At 39.1% G+C, this 15,134-nt stretch overlaps 1 protein-coding gene across 2 annotated transcripts in view; it reads right to left on the bottom strand.

Moving 5' to 3' along the window:
* Positions 1-15,134, bottom strand: part of ABCB11 (ATP binding cassette subfamily B member 11) — an 83,047-nt gene that overhangs the window by 43,308 nt on the left and 24,605 nt on the right. For both annotated transcript variants that reach the window (XM_023745221.1, XM_023745216.1), the window contains 4 exons: positions 12,306-12,477; positions 8,305-8,429; positions 6,742-6,916; positions 2,172-2,285 (listed from right to left, as the gene is read on the bottom strand). In XM_023745221.1, coding sequence (XP_023600989.1) covers positions 2,172-2,285; positions 6,742-6,916; positions 8,305-8,429; positions 12,306-12,477 — 586 coding nt within the window. The remainder of the gene's footprint in view (positions 1-2,171; positions 2,286-6,741; positions 6,917-8,304; positions 8,430-12,305; positions 12,478-15,134) is intronic.

Below are 15,134 nucleotides of genomic sequence, written 5' to 3'. Positions count from 1 at the left end.
ACCAGCAGGCTGCGTGCACGGCGAGGTGTGCGCGAGTGGGCAGGGACTTGATGCTACATACACAGTGCGTAGGTGGGTCCCGTGGCTCTGCGTGGTAAAGTGGGGGGTACCATGAGCGCCAGCGGGGGGCTTGACACTGCGAGACACCCCCCACCCAAGTGCACCAATTTCGTGCACTGGGCCTCTAGTATAATAATATATAATATAAATAACTAATATATAATTAATTTTAATTTATATAACATATTATGCCAATTAATAAAAATTATATATATCACATTAGTTAATTTAATTATTATTTATTGACATGTTACTATGACATTATTTAACAACATACTAATATATAGTACTGATCTATATATTAAGATTACTATGTATAATTATATTATTAAGATACCATGGAAGACAATGTACTAGGTGTTTTAGTGTGCTTTTTTTCATTTATGTAAATGTCACTATAACTTAACAAGACATTTTTTTCACTTGAGGAAGTTGAGAAATCTCAGAGGTTAAGTATCTTGCCTAAGGCCACACAACTAGTCAACCACTCTGGGGTCTAAGATTTGAGTAACTGAATGTCCTCGGGGGGTGTCTTCAAACACTACCAACTTTCAGTTGATTTGCTGAATTTCACCTCTGCTGTTGTTAGTAGTGAGCTTAATCTAGAACTTAACCATTCCAGTTCATCAGACAAGGGTCATCTCCTGCTACCAGGACATCCCCAGGTCAGCTTCTTACTCTTCCACACTAGTGAGAGAAATTCATTACCATATCTCTATTTGGGGCTATAGTGTAACTTTCTTCTCAGATCGCCAATAAAGATAATAAAATAATTTTTAAATGCCTCAAGTTTTTGACACAGTTTCAGGGGCTTTTTAAACTCATCATCTTACTTGAGCAAATAACAACCCAAGAATGAGAATTTGGATCATTCAACAGGCCTATGTGGTTTTCAATAATCTCTTTATATCCCAATACATAAAACCCCAAAGTACAAAACAGATACAGTGATGAGAAATTTTCTCAGGAAGGTTATATGCCTCATAAGTAGCCATGATTTAGGGAACCCACGAAGCACCTCCTAGTTATGATTTAGGGAACCCACAAAGCACTTTGGATTTACTGGGCTTCTGACTCTTAGCCCAGGGCATTTTTTTCAGAGGGAAAGAACATGTTGCCATTTTCCCCTTCTGTTCTTGGATTTTGACTTTCTACCTTGACCTCCAATGATTTAATAGATTAACCAGAAAAATTGTAGCCACACTATCAGGGTCCTTTTCTAGCTGGTACAGACTTTCTGTCACATTTACAAGGTAATCCAATCGTATGAACTGGTCTTTAAAGTCTTACATGATCTGGTCCCTTCCCATCCCTCTAGCGTGCCTCTGTTCCTTGCTCACTCAGTTTCATCACACTGGCCTTGTTTTAGCTTCTTGCATTCACCAAGCTATTTTCCAAACTGAAGGCCTTTCTTCCATGAATACCCTCCCTGCTCTTACCTCCAATTCACCACCCCTAGTCTCCCTTTGTAGGGCCAACTCTCTTTCCTTTGGTTCTCAGCTGATATACTACTTCCTCAGAGATAATGCCATCATCGTCACTCAATTTAAACACTCCTTCCCACCTCCAATTGCTATCATTTGACCTATTTAAATTCCTTCAGTGTACTATTTAATATTATCTTCTCTTAATGTGCTTATTTCTTTTAAAAAATATTTTTTATTGATTTCAGAGAGGAAGGGAGAGGTAGAAAGATAGAAACATCAATTACTAGAGAGAATCATTGATCAGCTGCCTCCTGCACACCCTACACTGGGGATCAAGCCTGCAACCCCGGCATGTGCCCTGACTGGGAATTAAACAGTGTTCTCCTGGTTCATAGGTCGATGCTCAACCACCTGAGCTATGCCAGCCCCATAAATGTGCTTACTTCTTTATTGCCTGTTTCCCAGTTATGATATGAAAGCAGGGGCCTTATTGGTTCTGTTTCACTCTTGCACTCCCAATTCAGAACAGGGTCAGGCTCCTGACAGCACTTATTGAATATTGCTGAATTAAGGGCATTCTGATAGTTCTGGATAGTTTTTAACACTGAGGGTAAATTCCTTAGGAGTTCATTCCTCTCCCCACCCCCAACCTATGAATAGCCTTTACTTTTGGCCTTTACATACCTGGTCTATTGTCTCAAAAATGCTGGTGGCTGCTGCACGTCCAGTTGCAAAGGCTTCCAAACAAGAAGATGCATTGCCAAGATTTAAAGCTCCCACTATGACACTGAGGAAAATCTGAAGTGAGAAGAGATAAACATGGTGTTCATGTGTTTTTGGGCTATCCATGTGAATGCAGAGATTTCAATCAACACAAAGTGGGTTAGAATAGTGATATGATAATTTGGTTCATTATATAAATAGTCTTATAATAGTTTTTCTGGTTAAGGGGTCCCTGAAATAATAAAGACAATATAATTAGCTTGATTGTCCTAGAACTTGGTACACACAATATAGATCTGCTACTACTACTACTGCTATATTACTATTACTAGTATACTAGCTATTAGGATAACTACTACTACTACTACTACTACTGGTACTATACTACTACTAGCAATAATAACAATAATAGTAATAATAATAATAATAATCTATACTAATAAAAGGGTAATATGCTAATTAGACCAGACATCTTCTGGACATCCATCTGAATGTCCTTCTGGACAAAGCCACAGTGGTGGGGGCTGAGGCAAAGGCAGTTAGGGGAGACCAGGCTGTCAGGGGAGGGCAGTTAGGGGTGACCATGCCGGCAGGCAGAGGGAGTTAGGAGTGATCAGGCAGGCAGGCAGAGAGGTTAGGGGTGATCAGGCAGGCAGGTGAGCAGTTAGGAGCCAGTGGTCCCGGATTGTGAGAGGGATGTCCGATTGCCGGTTTAGGATCGGACCTAAACCGGCAATCGGACATCACTTGAGGGGTCCTAGATCGGAGACCATGCAGGCCAGGCTGAGAGATTCCCCATGCATGAATTTCGTGCACGAGGCCTCTAGTAATAATAATAATGTTATGTTTCTATGTGCTTTATCCTGTATTACTTCATTTAATCCTTAACAGAGGTGTATGGAGGTTACCTAACTTCACATATGTCACAATATATATTAAGTGGTAGAGCAGTATCTAACCCCATTCATGACTGACATTCTGTCTACCTCCCAGGTTCATCTGCTGGAGGTTGCATGCAGGTGGAGTGGCCAGGTTCTTGTGCAAAGCTGGGGAAGCTGTCGTTGATTCACCAACTCAACTATCTCATTAGGTTAGGTAAAGGTGACATGATCATGACCCAATAGCACTCTGTTTTTATCAGTTTATAAAGGAAGAGAAAATTCCTCACATTGGCCTCCAGGAGGAGCACAACACTCCTTCTCTCCACCCTTCCAACCAAAGATTGATTGCCCGCCACTTAACTCAAATGGAGGATATCTCAATGGTCGCCCTCTATAAGGGATTACAGCTATTTGTTGAGCTAAATATTGACTTTTGCATGAATGTAGTCTTTTTCAGGTAATCATTTTCAGATGATCCTGGTCTGTGGTGATTTCCATGAGCTGGATTCTGACCAAGGGCTTCTCAAAGGCTCCCAGCCATCTCCCTCCCTCTTCAGTCACCTCTCCATTCCACACATCAGGATTATGTGGGCCAGCCCCCTCTTGACTTCTCCCTGAATTCCCCACTCTATGTAGGGGGCAAACATTATGTCTTCATCTGTTCTTCTTATTCCTTTTCCTTAATTATGGTAGGTAGGTCCTCCCTTGGGCAGATTACTTAATCTTTCAAGCCCCAATTTCTTTATCTATAGCACAGAAATAATGAGAGTATATCCCTCATGCGATTGTTATGAGCATTAAATGAGATAATGCACATAAAAGTGATTAATCCAGTTCAGCCATATAAATAATAGTAATGATGATGAAGAAAGAAGCATGATTTCACAGTTAGGAAGTGGAAAGGTGAACCAACAGAACAGTAATTGTGGTGTAGTTTGGGTTAAGATCACCATATTCCAAAGTCTTCCTATCTGAGCAAAGGAACCCTTCCATGTGTACTAGCTCAGGGGTCAATAAACATTGTCTCCAAACAGCCAGATGGTAATAGTTTAGGCTTTTTAGGCCACATGGGCTCAGCAATTACTCAACTCTGCTATCTAATACAAAAATAGCCATAAACAATATTAAACAAATGGCTATGGCTGTGTTCCAATAGAATTTCATTTACAAAAACAGGCAGCAGGCTGACTGTTAGCTTGCAGGCCATAGTTTGCTAACCCCTGATCTAGATTCTAGACTGACTCACTAGGGTACTAAACTGAAGTTTGGGCTTAAATCCTCACTCAGCTAGGCTTTGCAAACATTATCTCAAATAAAGGTTTCTCTCGGGGTTCTTAGGAGAACAGTGAGTGAGACAGGACAGGGGCGTTCAACTACCTCACAATAGCTGGCACAAATCCCAATAGACCCTCATGGCTCACTCCAAATGTCACTCTAGCGGCGTTTAGCCCTATGGACTAATGTGGGGAAAGGGAGGGCTGGAAAGACACTTGGAAACAATCTACCTGTGGCTGTGCTGTGCTGGAGAAGGGGGATCTGTGACCACTTGGAAGACAGATCCAGATCAGCAACACAGTGGTTAACGGGTCAGGCCCCCAGAACCTGAGTTCAAATCCGACTTCATACCACTGGGCACATATTTCTCAACCTCATGGCTCTATTTCATTTTTAAGTGGTAGTATAATAACATCAATTACAGAATAAAATTATATTACCTATGATAATGTTATTAAATACCTTACTCAGTGCTTCACACCATGTATATAATTAATAATGTTATTCTCTATGACTGCTATTATTTTTTATTATTGAGTCCTGAAACTTAAGAGGGGCATGAAAGAGCAGTCTTCTTCACCATTCAGTTCCCTTCCTTTTTTTCCCCCTAATAGATCACAGAGTATGATTTTTGTCTGGGTACAAGTGATACTAATTACAATCATTTATGTGAACTCCTTATCATTTATGCCCAATTACTATGCAGCCAATAATGATTTTGTGCATCACAAAATGCATTAGATTAACCTAATTGTTAATTAGTTTAGTGGATTAAAAAAACTCAACTCATGCATACTCAGTCTTCATAGTTTGCTGCTCAAGCATGAGTAAAAGAGAAGAGAGGACAGAGAGAGAAGAGGGGTGGGAGAAGAGAGAGAGAGAGAGAGACAGACAGACAGAGACAGAGAGACAGAGAGAGAGAGAGAGAAACAATGCTTATTCTGCTAAAGGATGTCTCCCACTTTCCCAAAGAAAAATTTCTTAAGGTGTAAGAGGAGGCTTTCAGGAAGAGGTTAGAAGTAAAAGGCAGGTTTATAATTGATGACTAATATAGGGAATATAGTCAATAATATTTTCATGACTATGTATGGTACCAGGTGGGCAATGGAAATATCGGGGGAGCACTTTGTAAGGTTTATGACTGTCTGATCATTATGCTTGAAACTAATGCAAAATAATAATGAATGTATATTATAATTTAAAAATAAAATTGTTTAAAAACTTTACAAAATAAAAAAGTAATTGATGACTAAAATGTTAGAGCGATGTAGTATGCATGTCTGCATATAGTAGGTACTCAAGAAATATTAATTGGGAGAATGAATTATCTACAGAAGGTACAGAGTAATCCACAAACTGGAAACTCAAAGGTGAGAACTCTTAAATTAATTAAACAAGGAGGTCATTAGACTGAAGTGGCTTTATGCCTTAGTAGCTTACATAAGCAAACCAAAACCTAAGCCTGAAATTGCCTAAAGGTTAAGAAGTCAAAACCTATGAGCAACCAATCACAAAGAGCCAACTAGGTTTTTTCAAAGACGACAACTGCTTAAGCTATAACCAATCAAGTAATGTCTTTGCTTTGCTTCCACCTCTTCTCTATAAAAGTCTTTGCCCTCACTTCTATCAGTGAAGCCCTTCTAACAACTTCTATTTTGGCACCACTTAATTAGTATTATTTTTGCTCAAATAAACTCCTAAAAGTTTTAACATGCCTCCGTTTTTCTTTTAACAGAACCATAAAATTGGATTCTTGTAAAGAGAGCTCCACTCTTTTCAATTGGAATCATACATTATTTAATTTTCAATGTACCAAGTTATTTTTTTTCTGTTCTCTCCTTGCAGGCATAGAATGAAAGGAAAGATGTCTTTTCTCAATGCTTGTACTTCTGCAGAATGAGCAGATATAAGCAGGTGACCAATAAAATATGTTTGCATTACCTGTTCCACTGTGGATTTTATTGGCTTGGCATTTTAGTAGCTCATTATGTTTTCACAAATATGTTCATTAGCACGTATATTGTGCTACTATTAAGCTCAGTTATATAAGCTGTTAATTTTTAGCTGAGAAATCACTGACTTCCAATTTTCATGCCATATTATCTTTTGGACTCAGTCAGAAAAATCATTGTTTTGCAGCTATAAAACCTTTATTTAATTGAAGATCATTAAATCGGTAGTCTCATCAATTCAAATGCTCAGCATCCCTTTACCATAAAATTCATTCGTGTTGCTCGTTTCTGCAGATGGACTCCACCAAATCATTGACACTGTCCTCCCTCAGACAGTAAAGGAATAAACAAAATGCCTTAACTGTGGGCTTTTCTGAGAAGCCAACAGGAAATGTTACATATGGGTCATCAAGAACCAAGTACCTGGACAAGGGCTCCTGCTGTATATTCTCCGTCATCCAGGACGAGTTTGGAGCCGTACCAGAAGGCCAGTGCATAACACAGGAAGATGAGACACCACATGAATCCAGTAAAAAATCCCATAACTATCCCTTTTCTAATCCCCCAACGCTGGGCAAACACAAGATTTTTCTCATACCTGTGAAGAGAAAACATTTGGGTCTCTTTCAGCAGCAGCAGTAGTGGCTCAAGTTAGAATATTTAATACAGACCACAGTGCAGTGGCTTTCCTCAATGATGATAAAGGCATCCAAACACAGAACAGCTTCAGGGAAAGAAAACAAGAAGTTCTGTGTAGTTATTTAATGTTTGTTTCAACCTGGCAATGAAATGAGTTGAAAGAATGATGCCTAACAAAGCCTCATAGTTGATTACTTCAGGGATGAGTACAGAGGGGTAAGCTTTGCCCCCAAGAGAAAATAATTGTTCAGCACACATGTCTGGACATGACGGATCCAGTACTGTTGGTGCTTATATTATTTTATTAAGTCATGTGACAGGAATCCAGTACTGTTTGTGCTTATATTGTTTTATCAAGTCATGGGACAGGCTTTCTATCAGAAAAAGATGCAACTGTTTTCTTCCAGGTTTGAATATAGTGTTCGCACCAATTCATCTGCATGTACTCACTCACCTATCTGCCCTGTGACCAAGAATGCTATGTTGTAACATGATGGGCCAGATTCACAGCCATGGGACATGGATAACAATGTGGAAATTCAGTCCAAACACTAAGCTTCAGTAATTCTATCATTTAGCCATTAATAATGGGCATTGTCTTAAAGCTTAGTCATTCTGTAACTGCCTTCCTTTGTCTCAAAAAGTAAATTTGTGGAGAACTTTAACATTTCATAGGACAAAACTGAAGGCCTAGCCTGTTTGTTAATTTTTAAACATTCACATTGCTTGTTTTATTAACAATAGAAGAAGATATCTTTTATACTGAAGGAAATATGCTACTGCTACTGAAAATTTCTTATGAGAAATCAGAAAACTTCATTCCACAAACCAAAAGAAGCAAATGAAAAATAAAAGAGGAAAAGAGATAATTAGAGACTGTAAATCCCATTCTCTTTTTTATTTGGTGAATTTGCTAGCAATTGAGAATGTGTAGTTGAGTAGCTGAATAAAACACATTGAATAAAAAAGTGTTCAATAAAAATGTGTGAAATTGCACTTTAGATCATGGAGGCTTTTCCTTGATGGCAGCAAACTGTTATAGTCGGGTATGCAGTACAGTATGTGTGCACACACCCCACCAGAGTTAGAAATAAATATCTAACTTAAGATGGCTTTTTAAAAATTACTGACTCTAACATCTTCCAAAACACATAGCTAAGGGCTTGGGAGTCCTTGTAGTGCTCTGATCGCTCTCATTACTCTGCCAAGCTACCTCTGAACAAAAGCTCCTCCGGGTACCGTAGACCACGGTGAATATGCCGCTTTGTACAAAAAAATGGGGAAGCTTCAGGGTAGTATATGGATCAAGGAAATTCAGGAAAGTGGCAGACATTTCAGTTAACCAACCTTTCAACCTCTTTTTTCTCACCACCAAAAGCAGCCACTGTTCGAATGGATGAAATGACTTCATCAGCCACTGACCCTGCTTTCGCATAGGCCTTCAATTCACGGTCAGTAAACGTGGACACACTCTAAAATCCAAAAGAAGAAAATAATATCTGAAGACCAGGTAATTAAGTAAGTCAGTCTGTCACTCAGTGATTCATTTAGGTGAGTAAACAGGTGTCATGGTTTTACACAAGACTAGATTCTCGCCAAGGAAGGATTTGATCTAAATTTGATGTGTGCTAAGCCTGATGCACCAGTGTTTGGTTGTTGACATATCAAAAGGACTGCATCAAAAGTCAGCCTCAAAACCATCAACAAAACAACAAGAAAGCCCACTGCATGGAAGAGCATATTTGCCAATGATATTTTAGATAAGGGTTTAATCTCCAAAATTTACAGAGAACTCATACAACTTAATAAAAGGAAGATAAACAATCCAATCAAAAAATGGGCAAAAGACCTAAATAGACACTTTGAAAGAGGACATACAGAAGGCCAAGAGACATATGAAAACATGCTCAAAGTCACTAATCATCAAATCAAAACAACAATGAGGTACCATCTCACACCTGTCAGAATGGCTATCATCAACAAATCAACAAACGAGAAGTGCTAGCGAGGATGTGGAGAAATAATAACCCTCATGCACTGCTGGTGAGAGTGCAGACTGGTACAGTCACAGTGGAAAACAGTATGGAGTTTCCTCAAAAAGTTAAAAATGCAACTCCCATTTGACCCAGTAATCCCACTTCTAGGACTATATCCCAAGAAACCAGAAACACCAATCAGAAAGGATATATGCACCCCTATGTGGGATATAATGATCAAAATAAACTGATGAACAAAAATAGATCCAGAGACAAGAGGCAGGGAAGAGGGCGTTAGAGATCAACCAAAGGACTTGTATGCATGCATAATAGCATAATCAATGGACACGGGGCAGTGGGGGCTGCCCTCGGGTGTGGGAGGGTCTGGGGGGGGCGTCAATCGGGGAAAAAGAAGACATATGTAATACTTTAAACAATAAAAAATAAAAATTAAAAAATAAATGATACTGCTCAAATTAAAAAAAAAAAGTCAGCCTCAAAACCCCTCTCACAGTGTAAGTTCCAAATAGGGCATTCTGTGAGACCTCAGTGTTTCATCATTACAGTAAAGAAGTTTTCAAGTTAAAACACAGCCAGGTGGATAGGTAGGTGGCTGTGCGGGTGGATGGGTGGGTGGGAAGAGATTAACCAAAGAACTTGTATGCATAGGTGCATAACCCATGCACACAGACAATAGGGTGGTGAAGGGGTGGGGGTGGGCTAGAAGTGGTCAATGGGGGGGGGGGGAAGGGGACATAGGTAATAATTTCAACAACAAAGTTTAAAAAAATAAAATTAAATACAGCCATTATTAATTATTTGTTTAGAAGTGGTCAATGGGGGTGGGGGGGAAGAGGACATAGGTAATAATTTCAACAACAAAGTTTAAAAAAATAAAATTAAATACAGCCATTATTAATTATTTGTTTAAAAGTCACATTTCATTGCTACTGGCCAAAGACCATTGCACAATTCACAGACAAACATCAGAGGCAAAGGCCAGAGGTCAGTGCAGGCATCACGTTGTTAGAATATAGAATGACAGAGAGGTACCGAGCCTGCAAAGGTAATTGCACAGGAGAAAGCTTCAGATAAATACTACACTATTTATCTACCAACTACCTTTGCTTTTCACAAAAAGAAGTAAAAGGACATTTTACTTAATATTAAACAAGTTACTTTTTCTAAAATTGGACTTGGATGGAATCCTAGTTAGGATTAACTACCAACAAAATTCCTGGCACAGATGAAGAAACAAGGAGGGAGAAAAGCAAATATTGTGGAAAATTATCTCACTCAGCAAACCTCAAAAACATATAGTACCCACACTAAGAGGATTTCTCTTTCTAGTTTTTCCAAACGTTTAGCAGCAAAACTCTTATCAAACAAACTCTTAAATATAATTCTAGGATATAAAATAAGTAAAAGTAGTATTTTATTGCAATATGTTTATCTCAGAAATCCACATTTTATAAAACTTTTGTGAATTGAAAAGGCAACGATAAGAAAAGTGAGGTTACTTTCATCAACATTTAAATTTGGGTGTTATGGATGCCTGTAGTTTTTACCACAATCCGTTTCTAATTTATTTCACAAATATGTACTGGCACCATGGTAATGAGATAATTAAGTAGTTACAAGTGTTATCAATTTTTCTTGTAATGACATATTAATAATCTCACTTAAACTGATACGGAGCTTTAAAAAATGTAGATTGGGGAATATCTAACAATTGCTCATGTTTCTCATCCTAAGTACAAAAGTCAAAGGCAAACAAAGCCCATATCTTCCATCATGTCATATAGTGCCCCTCCACCTTTTCTTGCCTTGTTTTGAATTGAGCCGAGGGAAGATGCCTGAATCATTTTACACAAACAGGCACAGACTTGAAGTCAAGAAGAAACCAGCGCAGAGCCACCACGTTGCAAATCACTTGAAGTTGAAATGTGGGCACTGAGGCAAGGGAAGCAGTGCTCTCAGTCGGTATAAAGCCAAGGAAACCAGGCCACATTGTCGGTCTCCAGCATGTTAAAATGTGTCATGTGATCTGGTAGAGTATGAATATTAATTTATCATGGGTTTAAAGAAAGAGATTACATGTATTTGGCAGGAAAAGTTTTTCATCAAATGTGTGCAGAATCCCCACAGACCCTCCACAGAAACAGAGGCTCCTCTGGAGTGCAGCTGGAGAACATTTGGTAGAAAAGACTTATGCAAAGCTTGCATGATATGGTGGATTGGGAACAAATAAAAGCTAATATCTCTTTAGTAATTAATTCTGTGTCAGGTGCTGTGCTAAGTGCATAACGTGGATTATGCCTTGAGTCATCATGATGGCTTTGGGAGGTTTTATCCTTGTTTTTAAGATGAGAAGACTGAAGTTTTGATGAGTTAAACATACCTTTGTTAAGCCAGGTTGGGACCTAGTTAAGTGCAGTGAGCTCTTTGCTATTGTCCCTCTGTATTACCTGGCTCTATTGAATAATAGAACCAGTGGACTGTAGAGAATAGTTTTCCAGAAAAATATCATCTGGAGATTGGTACATGTTGCTCAATAACGTCAGCTTTTCACTTGAATTCTACTCTCATTTAGAGCAAATTATTAGTGTGCCTGGTCCCAGGACCTGCTATCTAATGTGGTTGCTCTAATAGTAAGCTATAAGAATTTCTCAATTCTTGGGAGTGTGTTTTAACTGGGATGACCCCAAATTCCTACTCCCACACTTTTTCTTGGCCTGTGCACCTGGGGAATGGAGACTGCTCTTGGGAAACTGCTTGGAATGGACCAAGTAATCTCTCTCTGAAACTGATCAGATGGAATGGAGAGAGAACACAGTTGTGATTGCAGAAATTTCTTTTAGGTGCTTGTTACTAATATGGGTATATTTGTTGGGCCTTTTTGAGGGAGCATCTGAGGTTGGAAGACCAGGGAAGCAATAGGCATTAGAGAGTGTGTGGAAATTTAGAGTCAGTCCCCCTTGAATTTGAATTCTATCCTGTCACTCACTATCTGTGCAGTCCCTTTACCCCTCTGAGTCTCCATTTCTTATATTTAAAATGGCACCAATACTTTATAAGATTGTTGTAAAGATTAGAGATCATATATATATAAAGCTCCTCATAGTGCCTGGCACAATAGTAAATGCTCAATAAGTGTAGTTGTTATTTTTATTAATATCGCAATATTTATGTTATTAAAATATCATTGATCCCTAATCTATGGAATGCTATTTGATACTGAGGAAAAATCAGTCAAAATAGTGATAAAGATGTTGACTAGCCATACTCAGGAGAAGGGACTCGAGCTTATATCTTTGGCCGTTCCTCAGAGCCCATATCTCCCCTTGGAAAGCAATGAGAAGACACCCTTACCAGACCAATGACGGCTGCTCCCATTCCAATGAGAGGGCTGACAGAAATGATGACCAAGGTCAGTTTCCAACCCTGGTAAAATCCCAGCAGGAACCCACAGATGCTCGTGGTCATGCGCTGAATGAAAATGGCCATTTGGTCAGCAATGGCATCATTGATTTTATTAATATCACTAGAAATAAGAGAGGCTTTGATCACTACAATGGAATTGGTCAATTCAAATGTCTTGCTGAGAAATCTCAGTCTTTCCCTTCTAAACACTCCTATCTCTGTACCCCATCGCCCTTGGGAAACATGGCTGACTCTCACATCTGGAAAAATTTGCTGCAGCTTGGGAGGTCATCAAGCCTTTCCTCTCACAGCCAAGAAAGTTGTCTTTAACCCAGTTTTCCCAACTGATGTCCATTAAACATTGGCAAAGGCTTTTGGAAACCATTTTATTTGTTTCTTTTTTATAGTTAATACTAGAGGCCCGGTGCATGAAATTCATGTACAGGGATGGGGGTGTCCCTCATCTCAGCCTGCACCCTCTCATAATCCGGGACTTCTGGCTCCTAACTGCTCACCTGCCTGCCTGCCTGATTGCCCCTAACCACTCATCTGTCTGCCTCATCACCCCTAACTCCTCACATGCCTGCCTCATCGTCCCTAACTGCCTCTGCCTTGGCCCCCACTGCTGTGGCTTTGTCCAGAAGGATGTCTGGCTGTCCAGTCTAATTAGCATATTATGCTTTTATTATTATAGATATCCTTGACCTGCCCTGAAGAGCCATTCTTCCTTCCTTTATTTCTGTTAAGTCCTTTTAGGTTCTGCTCACATACCAACTAATTCATAGAAAGTTATGTAATTCCTCAGAAAGAAGTAATATTTTCTTCCCTATATTCCCATGGCAATGTAACTAATCTGTATACTTGTGTGTATATGTGTATGTAATTATTGCATTCTGCTTATAGACAGTATAGAATAGTGGTTAAGAGGACAGACTCTAGAGCCAGACCCTGAATTTAAACACAAGCTGTTCTTGAGAAAGTTACCTAACCTTTCTGTGCCTCAGTTTCTTCATCTGTAAAATGGAGAGAATGACAGATCCTACCTCAAAGGGTATTAATGAGGATTAGCTAATATATGTAAAGCATGTAAAACAGTACCTAGGATATAGTAAGCAGTCAATATGTGTATGTTCTGATTATTTATGTGCTTCTACCTTTTATCATCCTACTAGGCTGTAAGTTCCTTGAGATGAGGAATTCTGTGGTTTATCTTTATGCTTTGCATAGAGTAAATGCTCCAGAATATTGGTTGAATATAGTTACATTAAATTCCCATTCCCATAATCTTTTGTCCAGTGGAACAAATAAGCGTTTAGGACTTGATAGCAAAAAAGTGACCTGAGACATTATGCAGAGATCGGACAATTGTATTCTAGCAAGGCTATGTATCTGTCCAAGGCCACAGTAAGAGGCAGACTGAGCGCTGGAATCTAAGGGTCCCAACATTCAGTCTACTTTATTTTCACTACACTGCACACTATCTTTAATGGGACTTCAAAGTTTCATTCCATTGAACTGGTTCTAATTCCTCAGGGTTCAACTGGTTCTAATTACTCAGGGCTCATTCAGAATCACTGAGGGGGTTATTAATGACCCAAACTAGCATTTAGATGTAAACTGGATTTACATACAGTTTGTTTTTTTAATAAGAAGTCAGCAATACTTTCTTTTTAAAATATATTTTATTGATTTTTTACAGAGAGGAAGGGAGAGGGATAGAGAGTTAGAAACATTGATGAACAAGAAACATCAATCAGCTGCCTCCTGCGCACCCCCTACTGGGGATGTGCCTGCAACCAAGGCACATGCCCTTGACCAGAATCGAACCTGGGACCCTTCAGTTCACAGGCCAACGCTCTATTCACTGAGCCAAACTGGTTAGGGCTATAGACAGTTTTTTAGCTTGAATCTTTCTCAAACTATTATGGATTTTTTATTTTTGTTTTTATGTGCATAAAAATTACCTCAACAGTCAAAGCAAGGGATTTTTTTTTAGTTATATTGTTAGATACCTTATAGATACCTAGATTGTGACATCCCTCAATTTCTCCTTTTGGGGCCAAATAACCTACTTCTAACTCTCTTCTGTAATGCCATTTCTAGTAGTTTAATCAAAGGCCTACAAACCAAATTATAGTATCCTGGCTTTCAATTTATAATGACCATATTTGATAAAACATTACCCATGAAAAAGCCATACCTATAAAAGCCCAACTTAAGAGACAAAACATATAAAAAATAACTGAGAATGACGAAATAAACTAACAAAGTGAAGACAGACTCATAGATACAGAGAACGGACTGACAGCTATCAGGGGATGGGGACTGGGTAAGATGGGGAAAAGGATTAATCAAAGAAAAAAAATAAAGACTCATGGACACAGACAACAGTATAGCGATTGCCAAAGGGAAGGAGGGTACTGGGGGGAGGTAGAAAAGGGTCAAGCGGGGATAAATGGTGATGGAAGGAGACTCATCTTGGGGTGGTAAACACACAATACAATATACAGATGATATATTGTAGAATTGTATACCTGAAACCTATATAATTTTATTATCCAATGCCACCACAATTAAAAAATAACTGAGAATGTTTCCAATTGTTATTTAATCTATACTAATAAAAGGGTAATATGCTAATTAGACCAGGAGACCTTCAGGACATCCTTCTGGACAAAGCCATGGTGGCGGGGCTGAGGCAGAGGTGGTTAGAGGTGATCAGGCCAGGAGGGGAGGGCAGTTGGGGGTGATCAGGCCGGAAGGGAGGGGGCAGTTGGG

Source organism: Myotis lucifugus, unplaced genomic scaffold, assembly GCF_000147115.1.
Source record: "Myotis lucifugus unplaced genomic scaffold, Myoluc2.0 scaffold_5, whole genome shotgun sequence".
Classification (NCBI taxonomy): Eukaryota; Metazoa; Chordata; class Mammalia; order Chiroptera; family Vespertilionidae; genus Myotis; species Myotis lucifugus.
The sequence above is the reverse complement of the archived record's forward strand: the minus strand, read 5'-3'. Positions and strand labels throughout refer to the sequence as shown.